Source organism: Mustela nivalis (assembly GCF_964662115.1).
Source record: "Mustela nivalis genome assembly, chromosome: 16".
Classification (NCBI taxonomy): Eukaryota; Metazoa; Chordata; class Mammalia; order Carnivora; family Mustelidae; genus Mustela; species Mustela nivalis.
The window spans coordinates 68,155,163-68,173,008 of record NC_139035.1 but is presented as its reverse complement, the minus strand read 5'-3'; the positions used below and the strand labels follow the sequence as shown (position 1 = coordinate 68,173,008).

General features: G+C 58.2%; 1 protein-coding gene and 1 long non-coding RNA gene across 3 annotated transcripts; both read right to left on the bottom strand.

Annotated features, from left to right (window-relative positions):
* Positions 1-979: 979 nt before the first annotated feature.
* LOC309850157 lies at positions 980-2,090 on the bottom strand. Its single transcript, XR_014304116.1, has 2 exons — positions 1,939-2,090; positions 980-1,197 (listed from the first exon to the last, which is right to left on the bottom strand). It is a non-coding gene; the product is annotated as an uncharacterized lncRNA (long non-coding RNA).
* Positions 2,091-2,267: 177 nt separating this feature from the next.
* Positions 2,268-17,453, bottom strand: SHE (Src homology 2 domain containing E). Of its 2 annotated transcripts, XM_082703617.1 has the most exons (6): positions 16,698-17,441; positions 14,117-14,243; positions 7,071-7,355; positions 6,048-6,204; positions 5,264-5,383; positions 2,268-4,050 (listed from the first exon to the last, which is right to left on the bottom strand). In XM_082703617.1, the coding sequence occupies exons 1-6, from the start codon at positions 17,250-17,252 to the stop codon at positions 3,864-3,866; spliced, it is 1,431 nt and encodes a 476-aa protein (XP_082559743.1). In that variant the 5' UTR covers positions 17,253-17,441; the 3' UTR covers positions 2,268-3,863. The 2 variants fall into 2 exon arrangements, with proteins under 2 accessions (XP_082559743.1, XP_082559744.1); XM_082703618.1 differs by lacking the exons at positions 2,268-4,050; positions 6,048-6,204 and having other exon boundaries at positions 16,698-17,453.
* Positions 17,454-17,846: the final 393 nt, after the last annotated feature.

Below are 17,846 nucleotides of genomic sequence, written 5' to 3'. Positions count from 1 at the left end.
GGCCGCATGTGAGGGACAGACCCCACCACTGCTCCCTCCCAGGAAGCATTTGCAAAGGGAGGGGATGCCCCAAAGGAAGCAAACGGAGCAAACACACCGGTTTTCTTGAAACAGTGCTCATTTAAAGTTCCATCTCAGAGCCTGCCACCTCCAGGGGTACTGGCCGCGGCGACACATCCAGAAATGTTACACAACCTCTTGGACATCATTTGCCAAAGCACTAAAGCGCACCACAGGCAGGCACTAGCGCCTGGGGCCGTCTTCAGATGTTTTCCGGAGTTGGAGGAGTGGGTTATGTGAACGGGTCCAAGCCCCTAACAAAATAACCGAATGGTTGAGGACGAAATGGCCTCCAGGACGAGGATGCGACCCGCCGCCCAGGGGCACCGTGGCGCCCGCTGCACCGGCTGCCCAGGCCTTCCCGGGGCGAGCCGGCAGCCGCCGAGCATCCTCTCCCCGCCGCGCCCGCCGCCCGCAGTTCGCGCTCCGGCCGCCAGGTGGCAGTGGCGCACCGCCGCTCCCTGCGGGGCCGGACCTGGGGCGACCGAGCGCGGACGGGTTCCGGGGCCCAAAGAGCAGACGCCGGCGTGGAGGGCGATCCCGGAGGCCGGGCGCAGGTCACGGGCCGGGGCAGAGCCGCCCTGCGTGGGGAGGCGTCACGGCCTCTCGCGCAGGGGTGAGACGGAGCCCACACGCGACGCCTTGTCCCCCCCCCCCCACCACCACCCATGGAAAAGTGAGGCGTTGCCCGTGACTGAAAACGGACCTTGGACCGCAGCAGAAATGCCGGCTCCTTTAAAGAAAGGCTCAGGTGCCCGGTTCTTCTGAATCGAGCCTTAACATTTACTAGCAGTGGTCATTCAGAGTGATAGCCGTCACCAACCCCGTGGGCACATTAGGTCTCTTGCCCCGCCTGTCCCAAACCCTGGTGCCCACCTCCCCATCCCGAGACCGACGCAAAAAATGAGTAACGATTCAGGAGAGGAAAAGGCTCTTTTTATAAATGCCTGAGAAAGTACTCTGGGTCACTTAAAAGGACACTCCTCTCCCCAAAGACAGTCGGCACATCAGTATTTTCATTTAAAAGAACGATTTGAGAGAGTGAGAAAGAGACGAGTAGCAGGAGGGCCAAGGGGAGAGAGAGGAACTCTGGCGGACTCCACGCTGCGCTCAGTCTCATGACCCTGAGATCAGCACCTGAGCACGAATTAAGAGTCGGACGTAACCAACTGAGCCACTCTCGTGCCTCTTATTTCCCTTTTTCTTTTCTTTTCTTTTTAAAAAAGATTTATGTATTTGCAGGAAGAGAGAGAGCCCAAGTAGGGGGAATAGCAGAGGGAGAAGCCAGCTCCCCGCTGAGCAGGGAGCCCGATGCGGGACTCAGTCCCAGGACCCTGGGAACATAACCAGAGCCGAAAGCGGATGCTCAATGACTGAGCCGCCGAGGCGCCCCGACATTTTCCTCTATTATACATAATAACACCGCTCCACTATTCTATTCCTTGTTTAAATAGACACTCCACTGGCTGGAGTCCATCCTGGTGGAAACCACTACAGCAGCAAAGTAGACGGAAATGTCCCATAGGCCTGAGAAGAAGCAACGAAATAAAGTTGTCTCCTGAGCCGGGCAGAGCATTTGTTAAGAAGGGGTGTGCTGGAGAAGGAGCCCAGGAGCGGGGTCTGGGGAGCCATGTTCCAGGCAAGGGGTTGCTAAAGGGCAGTATACTCTTCAGCAGGAATCGGAGAAGATTGTGGGAGACAGAAGTACGGAGACTATGGGAAAACACGTGGACCAGGGCAAAATGACAGAAAGCCCAAGCATTCAGAGCTCAGAGAGGAAAGGCGTCACAGGGGTTTGGATAAGTGGCCCTGGAGGCCCCATGAGGAAGCATCAGGGACGAGGGACACCTGCCCGGCCTGTTTTCAGAGCACAGGTACCTGCTGCTGGTGAGGCCTCTGCGGCTGCTGGCGACTCGGCCTCAGGGAGAAAACGGCAGCTCAGCTCCTTCTAGACCTTTCTTCTTCCTCCACCCCCCACGTGGTGAGAAGGGGCTGGACCACATGCAGACTCCACATCTCCACAAAGAACAGGTAACGCATCAGGTCTGCCGTCAAGTCTCATTATACGTTCATCACGGCTGCTGGGTGTCCGCCAAAAACCATCAGGAGTGCACAGAGAAAGGCTGCAGAGCTTGGCATCAAGATTAGGGTAACTGCTGTATTTCGTAGGATAGGTTTAAGTCAAAAATCAGGTTTCACTTCTAGAATGCTGAACTAAAAATAAGTTTAATAAATGAATTATTTGTATATGGAAGATAATAAATATTTGTTGAATGGAATTGGAACTACAGGTGCTAAAAATGCTTTTTAAAAAAATCTTATAATAAGATGTCACATGAACCAATACACATTTAAAAAATTCTATCAGTATTTTAAAAAACAGACACTCTATTAATAAAATCATTGAGATTCAGTAAGAAAAGGTTCCCCTCCCATTTTTTAAATCAAAGATCACATGACCATCTGGCTACAACCTTAACAGAAAAGCAAATGTCTACTAATGTGTAAATCATAACAGCAGAACGGTGACTAGGAGCTCGAAGGACAGGCTTTCCTAAAATTGAACCAAATCAACCTTTTGTGTGTCTGTAACAGAGGCAACAACAGTGAATTCTTCAGGGATGTTGTGGTCCAGGCCTGGGGCCACCAGCAAGGCCAGACCACGGACGCCACTGCTTGGGGACTGTCAGCCGCTCACTGGGCAGGGGCCCTTCCCGGAATGCCATTCTCAGGGGTTCTTACTTACTTTTTTTCACAGTAAGTGAACTGGCAACCAAAGCTCACAACCATAAAGAGAACACTACTATGACTATTAATATAATATGTGAAGCAGGAGCTGTCTCTTTAAGACGGTTTTGTGCGGTGAGAACGGGTCTGATTTGCACAGGACAGGCACTCAGCTCCGAGGGGCAGGGATGTATGTACTAAAAATTTACTCCAAAAATGCAAAGCAAATCTAACCGGGGGCACAAGTTAAAACTTGTTCCCTAACCACAGGAATGCCGGAAGGTGAACCCCGAAGACATCCAAAGTTCCGAATGAGTATTCTGTAAGGAAACGGCTGCTGAGTTTTGCACATTTTTCAGATTTTTTAAAAAATCAGAAATGAAATCATTATTTTATTCTATAACTCAGAATTATAATGATGCTGATGTTTAATTTCTGTTGCTGATTCTTAATCTGGGGGCACCGTCCTTCCTGTTTACATACATAGTAAAGATGATGGAAAAGTCCCTAGAGACTGAGAAAACAAAACTTTCTTTGAAGGCTGACCACCCACATACTCTCATTGGGTCTGTGAATTTGCGTGGACTCCGGAGCTGAACCAGGACGCCTTCCCCGAGTCCTCCATATCCACGTGTTTTCCACTATTCGTCCTTGTCCCCGGGAAGGGGTCCGTGGCACACGCTCTTCTGGTCCACGTGATCAAGTTTTATTGCCCTGCATAAAGCCAGCTGCATTTTTTGTGGATTTGCTTAGCGCCTACGTGTTCCAGGGAACACCTAGTGTTAATATTCCTGGACTCTTGACTTACCTTTCCTGAAAGTACCCCCACAAACAGAACACCTACTCCAGAGAGCAGAGGCAGCTGGTGAATTATGATTTCTTTTTGTAGAAAAGCAACAGGTCAGTAGCCAAGTGTCACGGAACGGCTATCAGGCCAAAGATTTTTGCCTTCTAGGTAGAGACTCCCACTTCCCACCGATCCCTGTGGGGAAGTCCAGTTCTGTCCCCCGGTGCTGGTTGGGGCTGATGCCCTGCTCAGGGGGAGGGGCCTGGCCAGGGCTCTTGCTGGCTGGACCTTAGTGGCCCTTGCTGTGCACGGGGTAGAGCAAGGTCATGTGTTCTGCTCCCTTGAAGGGCAGCTTCTCGTTGGAATAATAGTGCACCACCTCAGGGATGCTGTCGAAGACGGCGCTCGTCTGATCCAGCGTGTACTTGCTGTCTTTGGTCTGGGCCACTATGATGTGGACGCACCCTTGACTAGTCCTGAAACAGAACAGGATGGAGGACACAGGGGTGAGCCAGCAGGGGTCCCTGCCCCCGACAGCACTCCCAGCCAGAGTGACGGGCAGGCAAGTTCCTGCCTGCCCCAGAACTGCTCCAAACTCTGCTCTCCAGGGGCTCCCAGAGGCCCCGAGGCCTTTGGTTCACTGTGGGTCATCCTTGGGGTGTTTGTCCCTAAAACACACAAGTCATCAGGTCCTGGACGAGAAAGAACAAAAAAAAAAGAAAGAAAGAAAAGAAAAGAAAAAAGCCCAGCTTCCCATCTCCTGTCTTCTAGATCACCAACTAGCGCTTACCCGGTGAATGAGAGCACTAGGGTGTGGTTTAAACTTCCCCTCATCACGGGACAAGGACGTATGTAAGGTTTCCTCTTTCTTTCCTCCCCAAAGAATATATCAATAATAGTAATAATACCCCTGGTTTCCTCCTCCCTCCTGCCCCACCCCCCAAGCCGTGAAGCCTGCCCCGCTGTGGGTAACGGCAGCGGCCACAGGGGCCCGGGATCCCAGTGGCCCGGCTGTTCCGGGCGCCGTGCGTCCGGTGGCCGGCCCGGCCTTCCGAGCCGCGCTGCTCAGACACCCCCGGCTTCTCCTCCCTCCAGTCTGATTGTTTCAGCTGCTGGGGCCCGGCTTCCTCAGGAAGGAAACGCTGCCTGGGCCTGACAATGACCCTCCATCACGGCTCCCCCGAGCCCACAGCGGAGCAGAGAATTTCCATGATACAAGCCCCACCAGGCCCACCAGGCAAAACGAATGTTCTGGCAGAATCAGGAGGGGGAGGAACAGCAAGTCAGCGTCTCCGTACCCAGGAGAAGCTGTGTCCAAGGTGCAGGGGCATTTTGACATCAAGGGATCAGACTTGCTAAAGTCCCAAACACTAGGGAACAAGAGAGTTGCCAAATTGTCCTGCTGGAAATTCTCCCTTTTCTCTGGGATTACGTTTGTGCTGGGCCTCGCGGAGGGCCTGGGCTAGGTCCGGTCACGAGCGGCACTGAGTCACGCGGAGCAGAGAGGCCTCCTCGTCACAGGAGACCGGGGGCATCTACTAGGACCGGCCCTACATTTGGATCCGAGCCTCTCACATCCTGTGGTCCGAGCGAAAGCACCCTACTTTCCGGCAGTACGTACCCCGCAGGCCACCCTGAGATCAGCTCTTTTCGGACCCGTCCTCCACCCCCACGCGCTCTGGTACTCACTTCAGGGCGATGGAGTATTTGCTGTTCCCTGACTCGCTATTTCGGACCAGATAAGCAGCTTCTCTGCAGGGCTGGAGTCGGCTCTCGGCCTCTGCGCGGGTGATGGCGCCGTGATACCAACTGTAGGGGGAGGGGGTGATACCAACTGTGAGGGGGACGCCCACGTCAGAACACAAACCCAGGTGGGACCTCACACCGTGGACAGTTCTTTTTTTTTTTTTTTTTTTAAGATTTTATTTATTTACTAGAGAGACGGAGATCACAAGTAGGCAGAGAGAGAGGAGCAGAGAGAGAGGAGGAAGCAGGCTCCCTGCTGAGCAGAGAGCCTGATGCGGGGCTCGATCCCAGGACCCTGAGATCATGACCTGAGCCGAAGGCAGAGGCTTTAACCCACTGAGCCACCGAGGCGTCCCTGGATGGTTCTTTTCAATGCACTTCTCTCAGAAGGTCAGTGGCCTGATCCAGACCCTGCCTCACACTCAGGAGAGACGGGACAGACAGGGGTAATCTGGATTACCGAATCTTAATGCGGTCGTTAAGAGGACTAGGGTCCTTGGAAAGTTTTCAGTCGGTGCAGGAGAACGTAAAATTGGGCTCGTGGGGGCAGCGTGCTGTTCTGCCGTCGCGCAGTGGGCTTCGAACATGGGTTCTCATTAATAAGCCCCACCCAGACGAGAATTCACGAACGAAGATCATCATGTAAAATGGGTGAGCGCCCCCCCCCCCGCCCCATCAACAGGCTCCTGGTCACTGTCTGTTGTGTGAGGACGCGGACGGGACTCACGGCTGCTTCCCCAGCGGCAGGCCCGGGGCCACCTTCTCGCCCTCGCCGTGGTCCGGGCCGATCGGCTTCAGAACCTTCTGGGTCCAGCTCTTCTGCCGCTGCTGCTGCTTCGCCGGGTCCTCCTTGACGGACGGCCAGTCCGAGCCCTCAAACTGAACTGGAAAGAAGGCTCGTCGGGCACAGAGTCCACGGGGCCCACTGTGCAGGTCTCAGACACCCCCCGCCCCGCTGGCTTCACGACAGTTAGGGTGCCTGCCTGACTCCGGGCGGCGGGCGTTACCGCAAGGGTCCCCAACGGCCGCCCTCCTGGGAGACGCTTCTCTGTGCCCAGTCGTGTCGGAACGGGCCCGTTTACCATGGCTTCTAAAAACCGGGAGTTTCAGTGTATTTAGAATAAACGATGCAAGACCGTGTCATTCTATGAAACCAAATAAGTCATTTCCACCAGGAAATGGTAAAACAGAGAAACGCGCTTGGAGACAGAAACTCCTGGGCTCTCAGCGGCCTCTGGGCCGGACAAACACAGACGCTCCGGAGCCGGCCCCAGAATGGCCCCGGGGGTTTGCGGTCACGCACCTCACCCTGTCCACCCAGCCCTGACGTGGCCGGCACCGCCCCTCGCCGACCTGGTCTTACTGGTGGGGAGAGGCCCCCGACGTCTTTAACCCGAAGGAAGAGGAGGAAGAGGAGGTTCTGGCCCAGCAAGCAACAAACTAGGTGCTGGACGCCCTCCGCGCATTAAAAGGGTGGATTTCTGGGGGAGGGTGACCGGCAGAACCGCCCGCCGGCTCTCCCCAGGCCTCCCGGGCACCCCGTCTGCCAGGCGCCCGGCCGGAGCCGCCGGCGGACTCACAGGGCCCTCCACAGGCGGGAGCGGACTTGGTCCCGCGGCCTGGCCTGGCGGCCCGAGTGGCTGCGCACCGAGGCCGCGGCCGGACCGGGATTCTTCAGCGGCACCGTGTCGGGGCCTCAGCTGGGGACCCCGCGCACAGGGGTCCACGGGAGCCCCGGCCGGGCTCTCACCTGACAGCGCCCGCGCGAGCTGCTCCTTCTTCCACTCCCACGGCTGCTCGTACTCGGCGGCCGGCCGCTCGTCCTCCGCGGGCAGCCGCGCCCTCCGCTCAGGGGCCCCGTCGGGGGGCTCGTAGGGCGTGTCGTACAGCTGGGGGGGCTTCCCCACCAGCTCCTTGGAGCCCCGTCTCTTGGCTGCAGTCTCCGCTTTCACGCTGTTCTCTCCCGACTCGCAGGGACCGTCGAGCAGCTGAAGGGCCTTCACCACGGGGTCCTTGGAACCTCGGCGCCGGATTTCTGGAAGACACGCGTGGACAGAGCCGGAGTGCGGCGGGCCCCGGACGCCCCTCCCGGACCGGCTGGGCCTCCGGTGGGCTGCACGGGCGCCGCAGGGAAGCTACTTGTCCCGCAAGCCCGACAAGTGGGGAGTCCCTGAAGACCCGTTCCACAGTCTGTGGAAAGCTACGAGGCCACAGGCACCTGCTCCCCCCACCAGGCGGCGTGATTTCCACCTGCCCCGTTTCTACACGTTGGTGGAAGGCTCAGACCCCAGGACGCTCACGGCCGCCGACAGTGCTCGCTCTGTTCCCAGCACCGGCCGCACGCATGGAGGGAATCTACGTCCGCCGGACAGAGTGCAGGACTTCCAGGCATTTCCAGAGAGAGGAGGCCAGACACGGTCACAGCTAACCATGCTGGCCAGCGACAGCGGCACAGACGCCAGCAGCCAGCACCCCCAGCGGCACCGGCTGTGGTCCCCGAGCCCTCCGGCAAGGCTGTGCCGTTCCTTCCTTAATTTACAGAAGGGAAGGCTGAGGCAGAGGGTGAAGGACGCTGTCGGCACCCGGACGGGGCAGGGACTGGACGCAGGGGCAGGGAGCCGGGCTGCCCAGGCCGGGCTCCCTACGGCTGCCCTGGCCAGACTCCAAGTAGAAGAGCAGTGGGAGATGGGGTCCCCCCGATACGGAAGGTCCCTTCCAGGGTAGGAAGCTGTGTGACTTAGAGTGCACTGGGGACCACGGAGGGCTTGTTCCCATATGGGGAAGTGAGAGGTGAGTTCAAAGGTCAGAGGCCAGGAGGGGCAGGGGTGGGGGCTGGAGCGTGGGCACACTGGCCTCCAAGGCAGGGGCACAGGCCACACTCGTGGGCGTGCGATGCAGCTGGGCTAACGGGTCCCACCGACCACAGTCCTGCTGTGGGACCAGCAGGCACCGAGCAGCTAGGCAGCCACAGCGGGAAGGAGCCGGCAGCCTGGGACCCACCAGAGGCCTTGGCGGGGGGGCGGGGCATCTGCCCTCCCTGTGGCCCTTCTAGAGGCCCTCCTGGAAGCCCTCAAGCCCCCGGACACAGTCAAGAACCCTTCGAGCACAAGCATCTCAGGGCACCACCCAGGCCCGCGAGCCCCCCACGGTCTCCACACGGCCTGGGGCGCCCAGACCACCACTCTCCTCCAGTTTCTTCTCTTCACACGAGCCTGTCCCACCCCCTCAAAATCCACTTCCTGACTCTAGGCAGGTGGGGCTGTGCACGGTCTCCGTTCACGCTGTCCGGCCCTGTGTCCCGGGGACGCCCGTGGAAGTCTCGTCCCGGGCTCCTCGGCTCTCTGGCCAACCCCTTCCATGGCACACGTGCCCGCGGCTCTGGGCGCACACGCGGACCGCTGCTGTGTCTGCCCTTCCAGCACCGTGGGACTGGCATGTCTTACCTGGGGAGGACGCGCCATCGCGCTGAGGGGGAGTGGGGGGAGGAGACCCCCAGCAGCGGGGATGCGGCTCAGAGAGACGAGGGTCGCAGGGGCACCACGGAGCCACTCACAAATCCGTGAAGGGTTAGGGTGTGAAATAAAAGAGACCAAGAGAAAAGCAGAGGGCCAAAGGCAGAGTGGTGCTGTGTGAGCTCTGGGCGGGCAGATGGGGGCCAGGGGAGCGGGGGGGGGGGGCGCAGCGCCAGTAACGTACAATGCAAGGTGACTCTCGGGTGCAGAGCAGCTGACTTCTGTCTCCAGGAGGGGCAGCGGGCAAAACACTCAAGGGAAAGTGGGAAAATCAGGACACTAACTTCAAAAGAGTGAGACTGCACGGGGCTCCGACTGTAGTCCGCTCCAGCCCTGCACCCTGCGTCAGTGGTGTCGGAGGCACCCACTGCCCGGTCCCGGCGCCAGGCACCGAGCTAGCCGGTCTGGGGCACGGGATTCTCATGGGACGTGAAGCCTGAGGAGCCCTTGCACACCCCCTAGTCCCTAGGGCGCCCATCCGAGCTCCTCCTGCCCCCACAGCCTTCCTGTCATTGCTAGCTCCCCGGCAAGGAGAGGGGTTCTCCCTGGGTCTGCACCCCCACATGGAAGGGTGGGAGGTCCTGCCCCGGGGCCAGGCTGGTGCCTGGGGCCATGTGAGACTCGTCCGCCCACACCCCTCCTCGACATTATTCTAGACGGAGTTACGGAGTTACGGGGAACCAGAAGCACAAGCTGCTCCTGGTCCGGGAAGACAGGGCTGGCACTCAACAAGAGCGTCTCTGTAGAGCTAAGAGAAGGAAAGACAGGACACAGACTTCAGAGGGTGAACTTAGAAGCTGTAAGTTTCTGATCAAGACCTCAGTATGCCCTCAGTTTGGACGGCCTGGCGCAGGCCAGGTCCGTTTTCCCAGGGTCCTGCCCTCAACTCTGTCCCAGCGGACTGAAACCGAGGGTCGGTTCCAACTTTAAGACACAGAAGTCCTGCTCACAGGGAAAGTTCCAGGTTTGTGTTGTAATAAGTACGATAATGAGGGTCCGGAGTCCTTACCACGCGTGTTTGCGTGCGGCGAGGGCCTGCGCCCCCGAGACTTGGCGGGGGAGGCCCGGGGAGCGGGCGGGCAGCCGGCTCGGGTAGGCCCCTCTCAACAATGTGTCGTCGGGGGAAACCAGGGCTTGCACGGCCCTCCGCACCCCGCTAGCCCCCACCTGTTCCCCACCTGGGGCGCTGTGGACGCAGGAACAATCGGGAGCTGGGAGCCGGCCTCGCTGGGGGAGAGCCGCCCGGGATGTGCAGGGCCGGCCCCGGGAGGAAACGGCTGAGGAGGAGCAAGCGGAGAGGAAGCTACACCCCGGCCCTGCCGACAGAGGCCATTTACTGCGGGGACAACAGAGTGCAGACTAACGCCACCGCCCGCCGCCGGAGCCCGTGCAGGACGGAGCTGGGCCCTCACTAAGCCGGCTGTCGTCGGCAGATACGGGTCCTCTGCGCTCGTCCGGAATTCTCTTGGAAGACACAAGGCTCCCTGCAGCGTCCGAGCAATGGCTAAATGCACGGGACACGTGTGTACGAGGCGTGTTACACCAGTGTCCAGCATGGGACACGCGTGGTCCCACTTTCACAGGTGACTAAACCGAGGCCGGGCGCGGTGGGGGCCGTTGCAGGCCCTGATGCCCGCGGTTCACGCAGAGCGTCGGTCACAATGCTGGCAAAGCCATCGGCTCTCTTGGAGGCTGTTCTCCATCAGAATCAGAAAAGGGCTGTTCCTGGTCACATCTTTTATTCCTACTCTCGCTTTTGATTTAAAATGACGAATGGGGGCGCCTGGGTGGCTCAGTGGGTTAAGCCGCTGCCTTTGGCTCAGGTCATGATCCCAGGGTCCTGGGATCAAGTCCCGCATCGGGCTCTCTGCTCAGCGGGGAGCCTGCTTCCCTTCCTCTCTCTCTGCCTGCCTCTCTGCCTGCTTGTGATCTCTGTCAAATAAATAAATAAAATCTTTAAAATTAAAAAAAAAAAAATAAAATGACAAATGGGGTGCCTGGGTGGCTAAGCATCAGCTCCTGATTCTCAGCTCTGGTCGTGGTCTTGGCTCAGGTGATCTCAGGGTCGTGAGATCGAGCCCTGTGTTGGGCTCCAAGCTTGGGGGGAGTCTGCTTGAGATTCTCTCCCTCTGCCACCTCCCCTGCCCTCTAAAAAATAAGTGAAATGACTTGAGTATTTTCTTATTGAATAAATCTAAATATCTGAACAAAAGCAGATGTAACTCAGGAGCCCTGAAATTTAAGTTTTACCACAAAGTAAAGACTAATTACAGAAGTCAGAAATCTTCTGTATTTTTTTCCATAATGTTTTTTTAAAATGGGCATCCCAACACTGAGGTTCTCCTTCGGATCTGTTTGAGCAAGCCAACAAAACCATCTGCAAGCAAAACTAAAACTGAAACCCCCCCGAGGCAGGACATGGACCAGTAAAAGCAGACGCGGAAGGACCCAGCGTCTCTGCTGTCCGCGTGGACACGGCCTGGAGCGGTTCTGGACTTGGGCACCCTCGCTGCAGGCTGGGCGCTTCTAACACCCCCGCACGGGGCCACAGGGCTCAGGCAGGGGCAGGTGAGCCTGGCGCCGACTTAACAGGGTGCCTGCCTTGGAAACGGGTCTCCCACCGAGTGATGTGTTCTTGGAGCTGCCTAAGACCCTTCCCGTGGAGCTCCGGACGCTCCGCTAGGTACTTTCTGCTAATGATTCTGCTAAAATGTTCCTGTTAGTTTAGCAGAACAGAGTAGTTTACTGCCTGTATCCATAACCCTATCCTCCTGTGAACGATTCTGTGGGTAAATCTAATTTATATTTATTTATCTTATTTATAAACTTAGCAATTCCTAGCGTTCGAGGTTAAGAGTAAAGTTTCGGAGGGATTCCTCCAGTGACTGGAGAGGAAGAGGAAGAGGAAGAGGAAGTAGTGCCTTCCGTTCCTTCCTCTGTTCTGATCCTGACTTCACAGCACTCACTGCACCTTCCAAGGACCTATTTTCTGGTCTCTTGGTGTTAGGTCTGTTGGCCCCTTGGGCTGTAAGAGGCATGTCGGTCCTCATGCCGGTCCAGGAGGACACGGGTCAGGTGGGACTGGTTTCCCGACTGCCAGAGCCCAGGGCAGGGCCTGGCGCCCCGTGCATGAACGCCCGAGGAGCGTCTGCTGGACGGTGGAAAGCCACATCGCCAGCGGCATTGAGGCAGCCGGGCCACCCCGTCCTGCGGGGACCAGCAAGGCCGGACAGGGCCTGGGGTTCCCTAGCGCCTCACCATCTCCTGAAAAATGCAGAAACTAAAGAAAAATCCCTAATATTTTCAAGAAACAAGCATTTCCGAAGTGGGACATGAGCATACGAGGAGCAACTGGACGAAAATGTAGAAGGCTTAAAACAAAACAAAAACAAAACAAAGCCCCAGCAGCAAATCTTTTATTTCCAGCTTCCGATCAACTCACTTCCTGTTATTCTGTCCAGCTGCGGGCTACGGAGAGAATTAGGGGTGTACTCTCCGCACGGGTCAAGAAGGTGCTTTTTGACAGAGCTTTTAAGAGACTTTAAAATTCGTGGATTTTCTTAAGACAAAATAAGCTATCAAGTTTTTAAAAGTTTAATAAATTTGAATTTAATCTCCAATTGAATTAATCTTATATTCCTAAACAGATGCATTCACGTAAACTGCAAACAGAGGCTCACACTTAATAAACCCTCAAATATCAAACACTATTATCATCGTGTTTACTTCATGTTGCACAATTCTGATTTTTCAATACAACCCTCTTTGCGGGTCTGCGTGGAAAGACGCCTTACTCAGTAAAGTGCCTTTTTACCCATCGGTTCAAAGGGGTCCGTCCAATCTGCAGGGGGGGTTCCTGGGTCTACTTTCTGCTGTTTCTTAAAACGTCTATGAGCACAGACAAGTCCGGGTCTCTGTGATTTTGTACCAAGAGGAGAGGACTGAAGTCCATGAGCCCACAGTCTTGTGAGGAGTTTACGGGGGAAAGCAGAGCATTTCCCCCCTATTATCAGTGAGGCCCCACGAATAAACAGCTGGGACAGTGTAGATAAATTACTTATTCCGGTTAGTAAGAAAGAGAAGAATAAAAATTGAAGGACAAAAGAAAGATAAAGATAAGTCAAAATTATCTTTTTTTTTTTTTTTAAAGAATATCTTTTTCTTCAACTTTAGGTAAAAGTAAAACTTTCCCCTGCTCCTTACAAGCCTCTGATATTTTTTGACTAAGTTCATTTTCACTTCCTTTCATTCACAGATTTCGTTAGAGGTCACAGTCTAGTGACCTTCAGGGTCACAGCCTGGCCAGGGTACACCCTCGCCAGCCTTATCTCTGTGCGCAGGGAAGCAGGACGCGGCGCCCCTTTCCTGCTGTAGCTCATGTTCATTCTGAAGCCTGTCCTGACCCTTCCAGGATGCTGAGTCCCCTGTGCTCGCCTCCTCTGAGACCAAGCCCGCGGGGCCTGTGCCTGACGGCTTTTCAATCTGTTTCCAAACAGGGGAGAGTCTGGAACGTGTGGCCGAGTCCCTCCCCAGGCACGGACAGGGGTGCCGTGGGTCAGTGCTCAGAAACACATTTTTTCATTATGGATTAAAGAACGTTAAAAAAAATTGGGTGAGTAAATTACTCTAAGTTTCCCAAATAAATCTAAGTAACTTAGTTCATGATATTTTTAAGTATCGTTTATACAAACTTAAGAGAATTATGAATAAAAGGGGAAATCTGGACACTAAAAACCATAGAGCGAGTGCTTTGCTCGCCTTAGAACTGTTCCAACTTGAAAGGTCCCAGCATCTGCGGACTTTGGTTTTAGGCGGCGTGCGGGGCCCAGGCTGGCTCGGACCAGGGCAGCCGCTCCTGCTTTTGCTGTGGTACCATAGAGCTCCTTGCATGGTAACAGAGGATCTCGTCGTGGGCACACCTGCCGACCACGTGAAGCCCCCAGCTAGAGATTCACGACTCCCCCTTACCAATGTCAAAGCTTTCAAGCAGCGGAGAAATGCACATGACCAGTCTCCACCCTGAAGGTCATGTCCGCAAACTCACAAGCGTCATTTCACACAGAATTAGGAAAACATTGAAGATCCTGCAGATTCTCACCCCGAAGGATACAGAACCAGAAAGGAAGTTCACTGGGTATTCTGATCCTGCTTTGGGACTGATTTGTTTCTTCCAGTCAGCATGGCCTGCTTCAGGCCGTCATGTCTTCCCCACACATGTGCGGTCAGGACATGCTCCTGAAGCTCCGCCCCCTCGCGCCCCTCCCCCCGTGCCCCTCGCACTCACCTGTTATCATTTGCTGCGCATCGTAGGGTTCCATGTAGCCGTCATTCTCTCCTGCCCTCTCTGCGTCCCTTTGGCCTCTCGTCCGTTTGGCGTCATAAGGGTCAGCATAGTCTTCCAAAATGATGACCTTGAAAGAACGGGAGAGGGAGCGGGCAGGGTTAGCGCACCCGGACGGCCACGGTGTCAGAATGGCTACGAATCATCTCTGACTCGAAGCCGTGGTCCCCCCGGTTCGCTCGGCCTCACGTTACCATCCACGTTACCAGGGGACAAACTTCTCCTCTGTCTCGGCGGCGTCACCGACTGGCAACGGTTCACCACACTCTTGCCCATTCCCCAGCACTGCCTGGCAGTGCGTTCGGGGTGTGGGGGTCCCTGTGGCAGGACGGGTGGTGGGCGTGGAGGGTGGCGATCACTGCAGAGCAGAACGAAATCAACACTCCAGCCCCTTCCCTGGGAGGTTGATCTTTCTAAGGCCAACCTGGTGGGCCACACGGGCCTAAGTCGGTCCGTGCCCCTGTGACACTGGGCGTCCACTGGCACTGCTGAGACACCATCAGGGGTCACCGGAAGACACCGGCTGCCTCTGGTCCTCCGGGGATCTGCAACCCCCTCGGAGGGAAGGGCTTCAGAAGTGTAAGGGATAGCCCCAGACAGGACTGGGGGGTTCTGGGTTCCGGAACTCCGCAGCTACAGTCAGAGTTCTGGTCAGTATCCGCGGCAGAAAGCATCGAGTCTTCCAGAAGAGAAAGGGGCCCGAGCGGTGGTGTGTCTGGTCAGTTCTGCTCGGCGGCTGCTGGGCGACAACGGAGGCCCCACGGCTGAGCCCGACAGGCTCTTCTCGGGGCGACAGTTTTGTGGGAACTGTATGGGGACAGAAAGCACACACTTGCCGGACAGCAGTGTGCCCCCATAATATACACTCTTTACTCCAGATGAAGAGGGAGACGGGGTAAGAGCCAACGAGCAAAGAAAGGGGAACCAGACTCAAGGGAGGAAGCGCCCGGTCCGGCTCGGGTCTCCAGAGAGTTTCCGGAGAAGCAGAGAAGCATCAGCAGCGCCGGCAGGAAAAAAAATGAACAGAGAGACACAGGGGGATGGCAGCCTGCCCGGGAGGAGACAGCCTGAGGAAGGGCGGACCTCCACAAGGGATGCCCCAGCAGCCTCCGCAGAGCGCCCCCAGCTCTGTTCTCAGGCCGCCGGTCCGGTCCCCCCCCCAGGAGCCGCACTCCCAGGACAGACAGGAACGCCAGGCGCGGCACTCAGCCTGATCCCTGTCGACGGAGTCCGTCAGGGCGACCACGGCTAGTATCTGGGCGAGCTGGGCCATGGCTCGTCCCCCGCCCCGCGGCTGGGGGCCAGCATGGCACAGGTGTGCCGTCAGTCCGGGTGCGAAGGACGAGGGGGACGAGCAGAAGGACCGGGTGCAGACACACACGGCGGGTGCCGCGGGCTCCCCACGGCACACACGGAGACGGCGTGGGGGGGCCTGAGCGACAGAAAGTTGGAATTCCCACGACAGGCAGGGACGGCCTCGGCCGGGGCCTGGGAGCTCCGTCTGAGCTCTGCTCTCCCATTGTTCACCCAGAAGAGTGAATTTAAAAAACAAGCACTCATGGACGCCTGGGGGCTCGGTCACTGAGCGTCTGCTTTCGGGTCAGGTCCCGGTCCCGGTCCCAGTCCCAGGATGCTGCATCGGGCTCCCTGCTTCTCCCTGCCTCCGGCCCCTCCACCCGACTCGTGACGCCTCTTTCAAATGAGTAAATAAAATCTTAGAAAAAAGAAACCAAGCAAACAAAACCCAGCTCATCTCTCTAAGGGTGGAGTGGGCCTCCTCCCAGAGTCCCGCGGCTTTTCTCAAGTGCCTCACACTAGAGGGTGCCCAGAAGACCTCTGGGCCATGAGAGGCAGAGATCACCTTCTCTCCTGCTCTGTGATTTCCTTCAGGGCACTTGTGTGTCCCATTCCGTACCCACCGTACCCACTGCAGCCCATGGAGCCCGGCACGGCTTCTCCTCGTGCTGCTGCCCAGCAGACGTTCACGGATGGGATGTGAGCTGCTGGTGCCTTGGCGAGGGGGCTGGGGCCGGGGCAACCATGCCTGGACTCCCACCCTAGCAGGGAGGGGCCGGGTGTGTGCCCTCCACCTAGTCCCCAGGGCTCTGAAATCCATGCTTCCCTTCTGCTCAAGAAGCATAAACGTATACACAGATCTGGCTTTGCAATCCCCCTGGATTTCAAATGAAAATAAACCGAATTCATAAGGAGGTCAAGTTTCACAAAGCAGGAACGTCTCACTCACTCACTCTTCTAAAGGGCTAACAAAATTAAATGCATGGTACATTTCCCAAAAGTCCCCACTTTACACACTCAGAGTAAAGATTTTCCAAGATGAAAAACAACAACAAAAAAACATCAAATGTAACGACGTGAAATGGTCCCTTAACTGTCGCCACGTGTCGGAGGGAGGCCCACCCTCCCCTTCCCCGCCGCGCAGAGAAGCCCAGGGCTGAGCAGGTGCGCCCGGCTCGCTCCTGGCCGGACCCCTCCGACCGGCGGCCCCAGGCGGCTGCATGCTCACCGTGTCCGGCTGCTTCCCGGTCCTGCCCTTGTCCAGTTCGGGGCCCAGCGAGGCGGGGGAGGAGGACGCGGAGGAAGAGCTGCTGCTGCTGCTGCTGCTGCTGGTGCCCCTGCCGTTCTTCTCCTGAGTGTCCACCTTGATGAGCCTGCTGATGTAGGTGCCGCAGCCCGCGCTCCTGGCCGCGCCCCGGGGCGGCTCGTCCTCCGCGGCCCGCGAGTTCTTGCGGCTCTTGCCCGCCGCGGCCTGGATCAGGCCCTGCAGGCTGTCCCGGGGCGGCCGGCTGTCCCTGGGGGCGCCGACGCCGGCCCTGCCGCTCCCCAGCTCGGCCGCCGAGTTCTTGCGGCCCTTGGCCGGGGCCGGCCCGGCGCCGCCCGCCTCCGAGTTCTTGCGCAGTCGGCCGCCGCCGCCACCGGGCCGGGCGCGCTCAGACGCCGTCTTCAGGTTCAGCGGGAACTCCTTGAACCACCGGGCCGCCATGGGGGGGGGCCCGCGGGGCAGGCGGGCGAGGGACGCGGCGCACACGCGGAGGGGCGCCAGGGGCTGCGGCCGCCTCATTCCCCGGGGCTGCTCCGCGTCCCCGGCCGGCCCGCGCGCAGCTCGGCGGGGTGGGGCTCGGGGCCGGGCTCTGCGGGGCGGCGGGCGCGGGGCGTCCCTGCTCTTTCCCCCGAAGCGGGACAGCCCTGCCCACCCTCGCCGGGGAGACACGGGACGGCGCCGCGACGGACCCGGACCGACGGCGAGCCGCCCACCCTCGGCGCGCCCCTCCCTCGGCGGCTGGCGCCTCCCGCCCAGATCCGCCGGGGTCGGCGCCTCCGCCCTGGGCGCGGGGGGGGGGGGGGGCGGGGGGGGCGGAGACCAGCGGCAGCCGCACCGGCCGGCCCGGGGCCCCCGCGGTCGCGCAGCGCCCCGCGCCCTCGCCGAGCGGTCTCCAGCTTCGCCGCGAGCCCGGCGCGCCGCGTCCTCTCCCGCGCTCGCGGCGGCCGGCCGGCCCGGGGGTGCGGGCTACGGAGAGGGGCGCTCCCCGCGCGGGTGCCGACCCCCCTCCCTTCCGGCGCCCCCCGCCCCCGCCGGCCGCCAGGAGGCGGAGCGCGCAGCCCGGGCGCGGGGCTCGGCGAGGCTGCGGCAGGTGGATGCGCGCTGCCCGGGCAG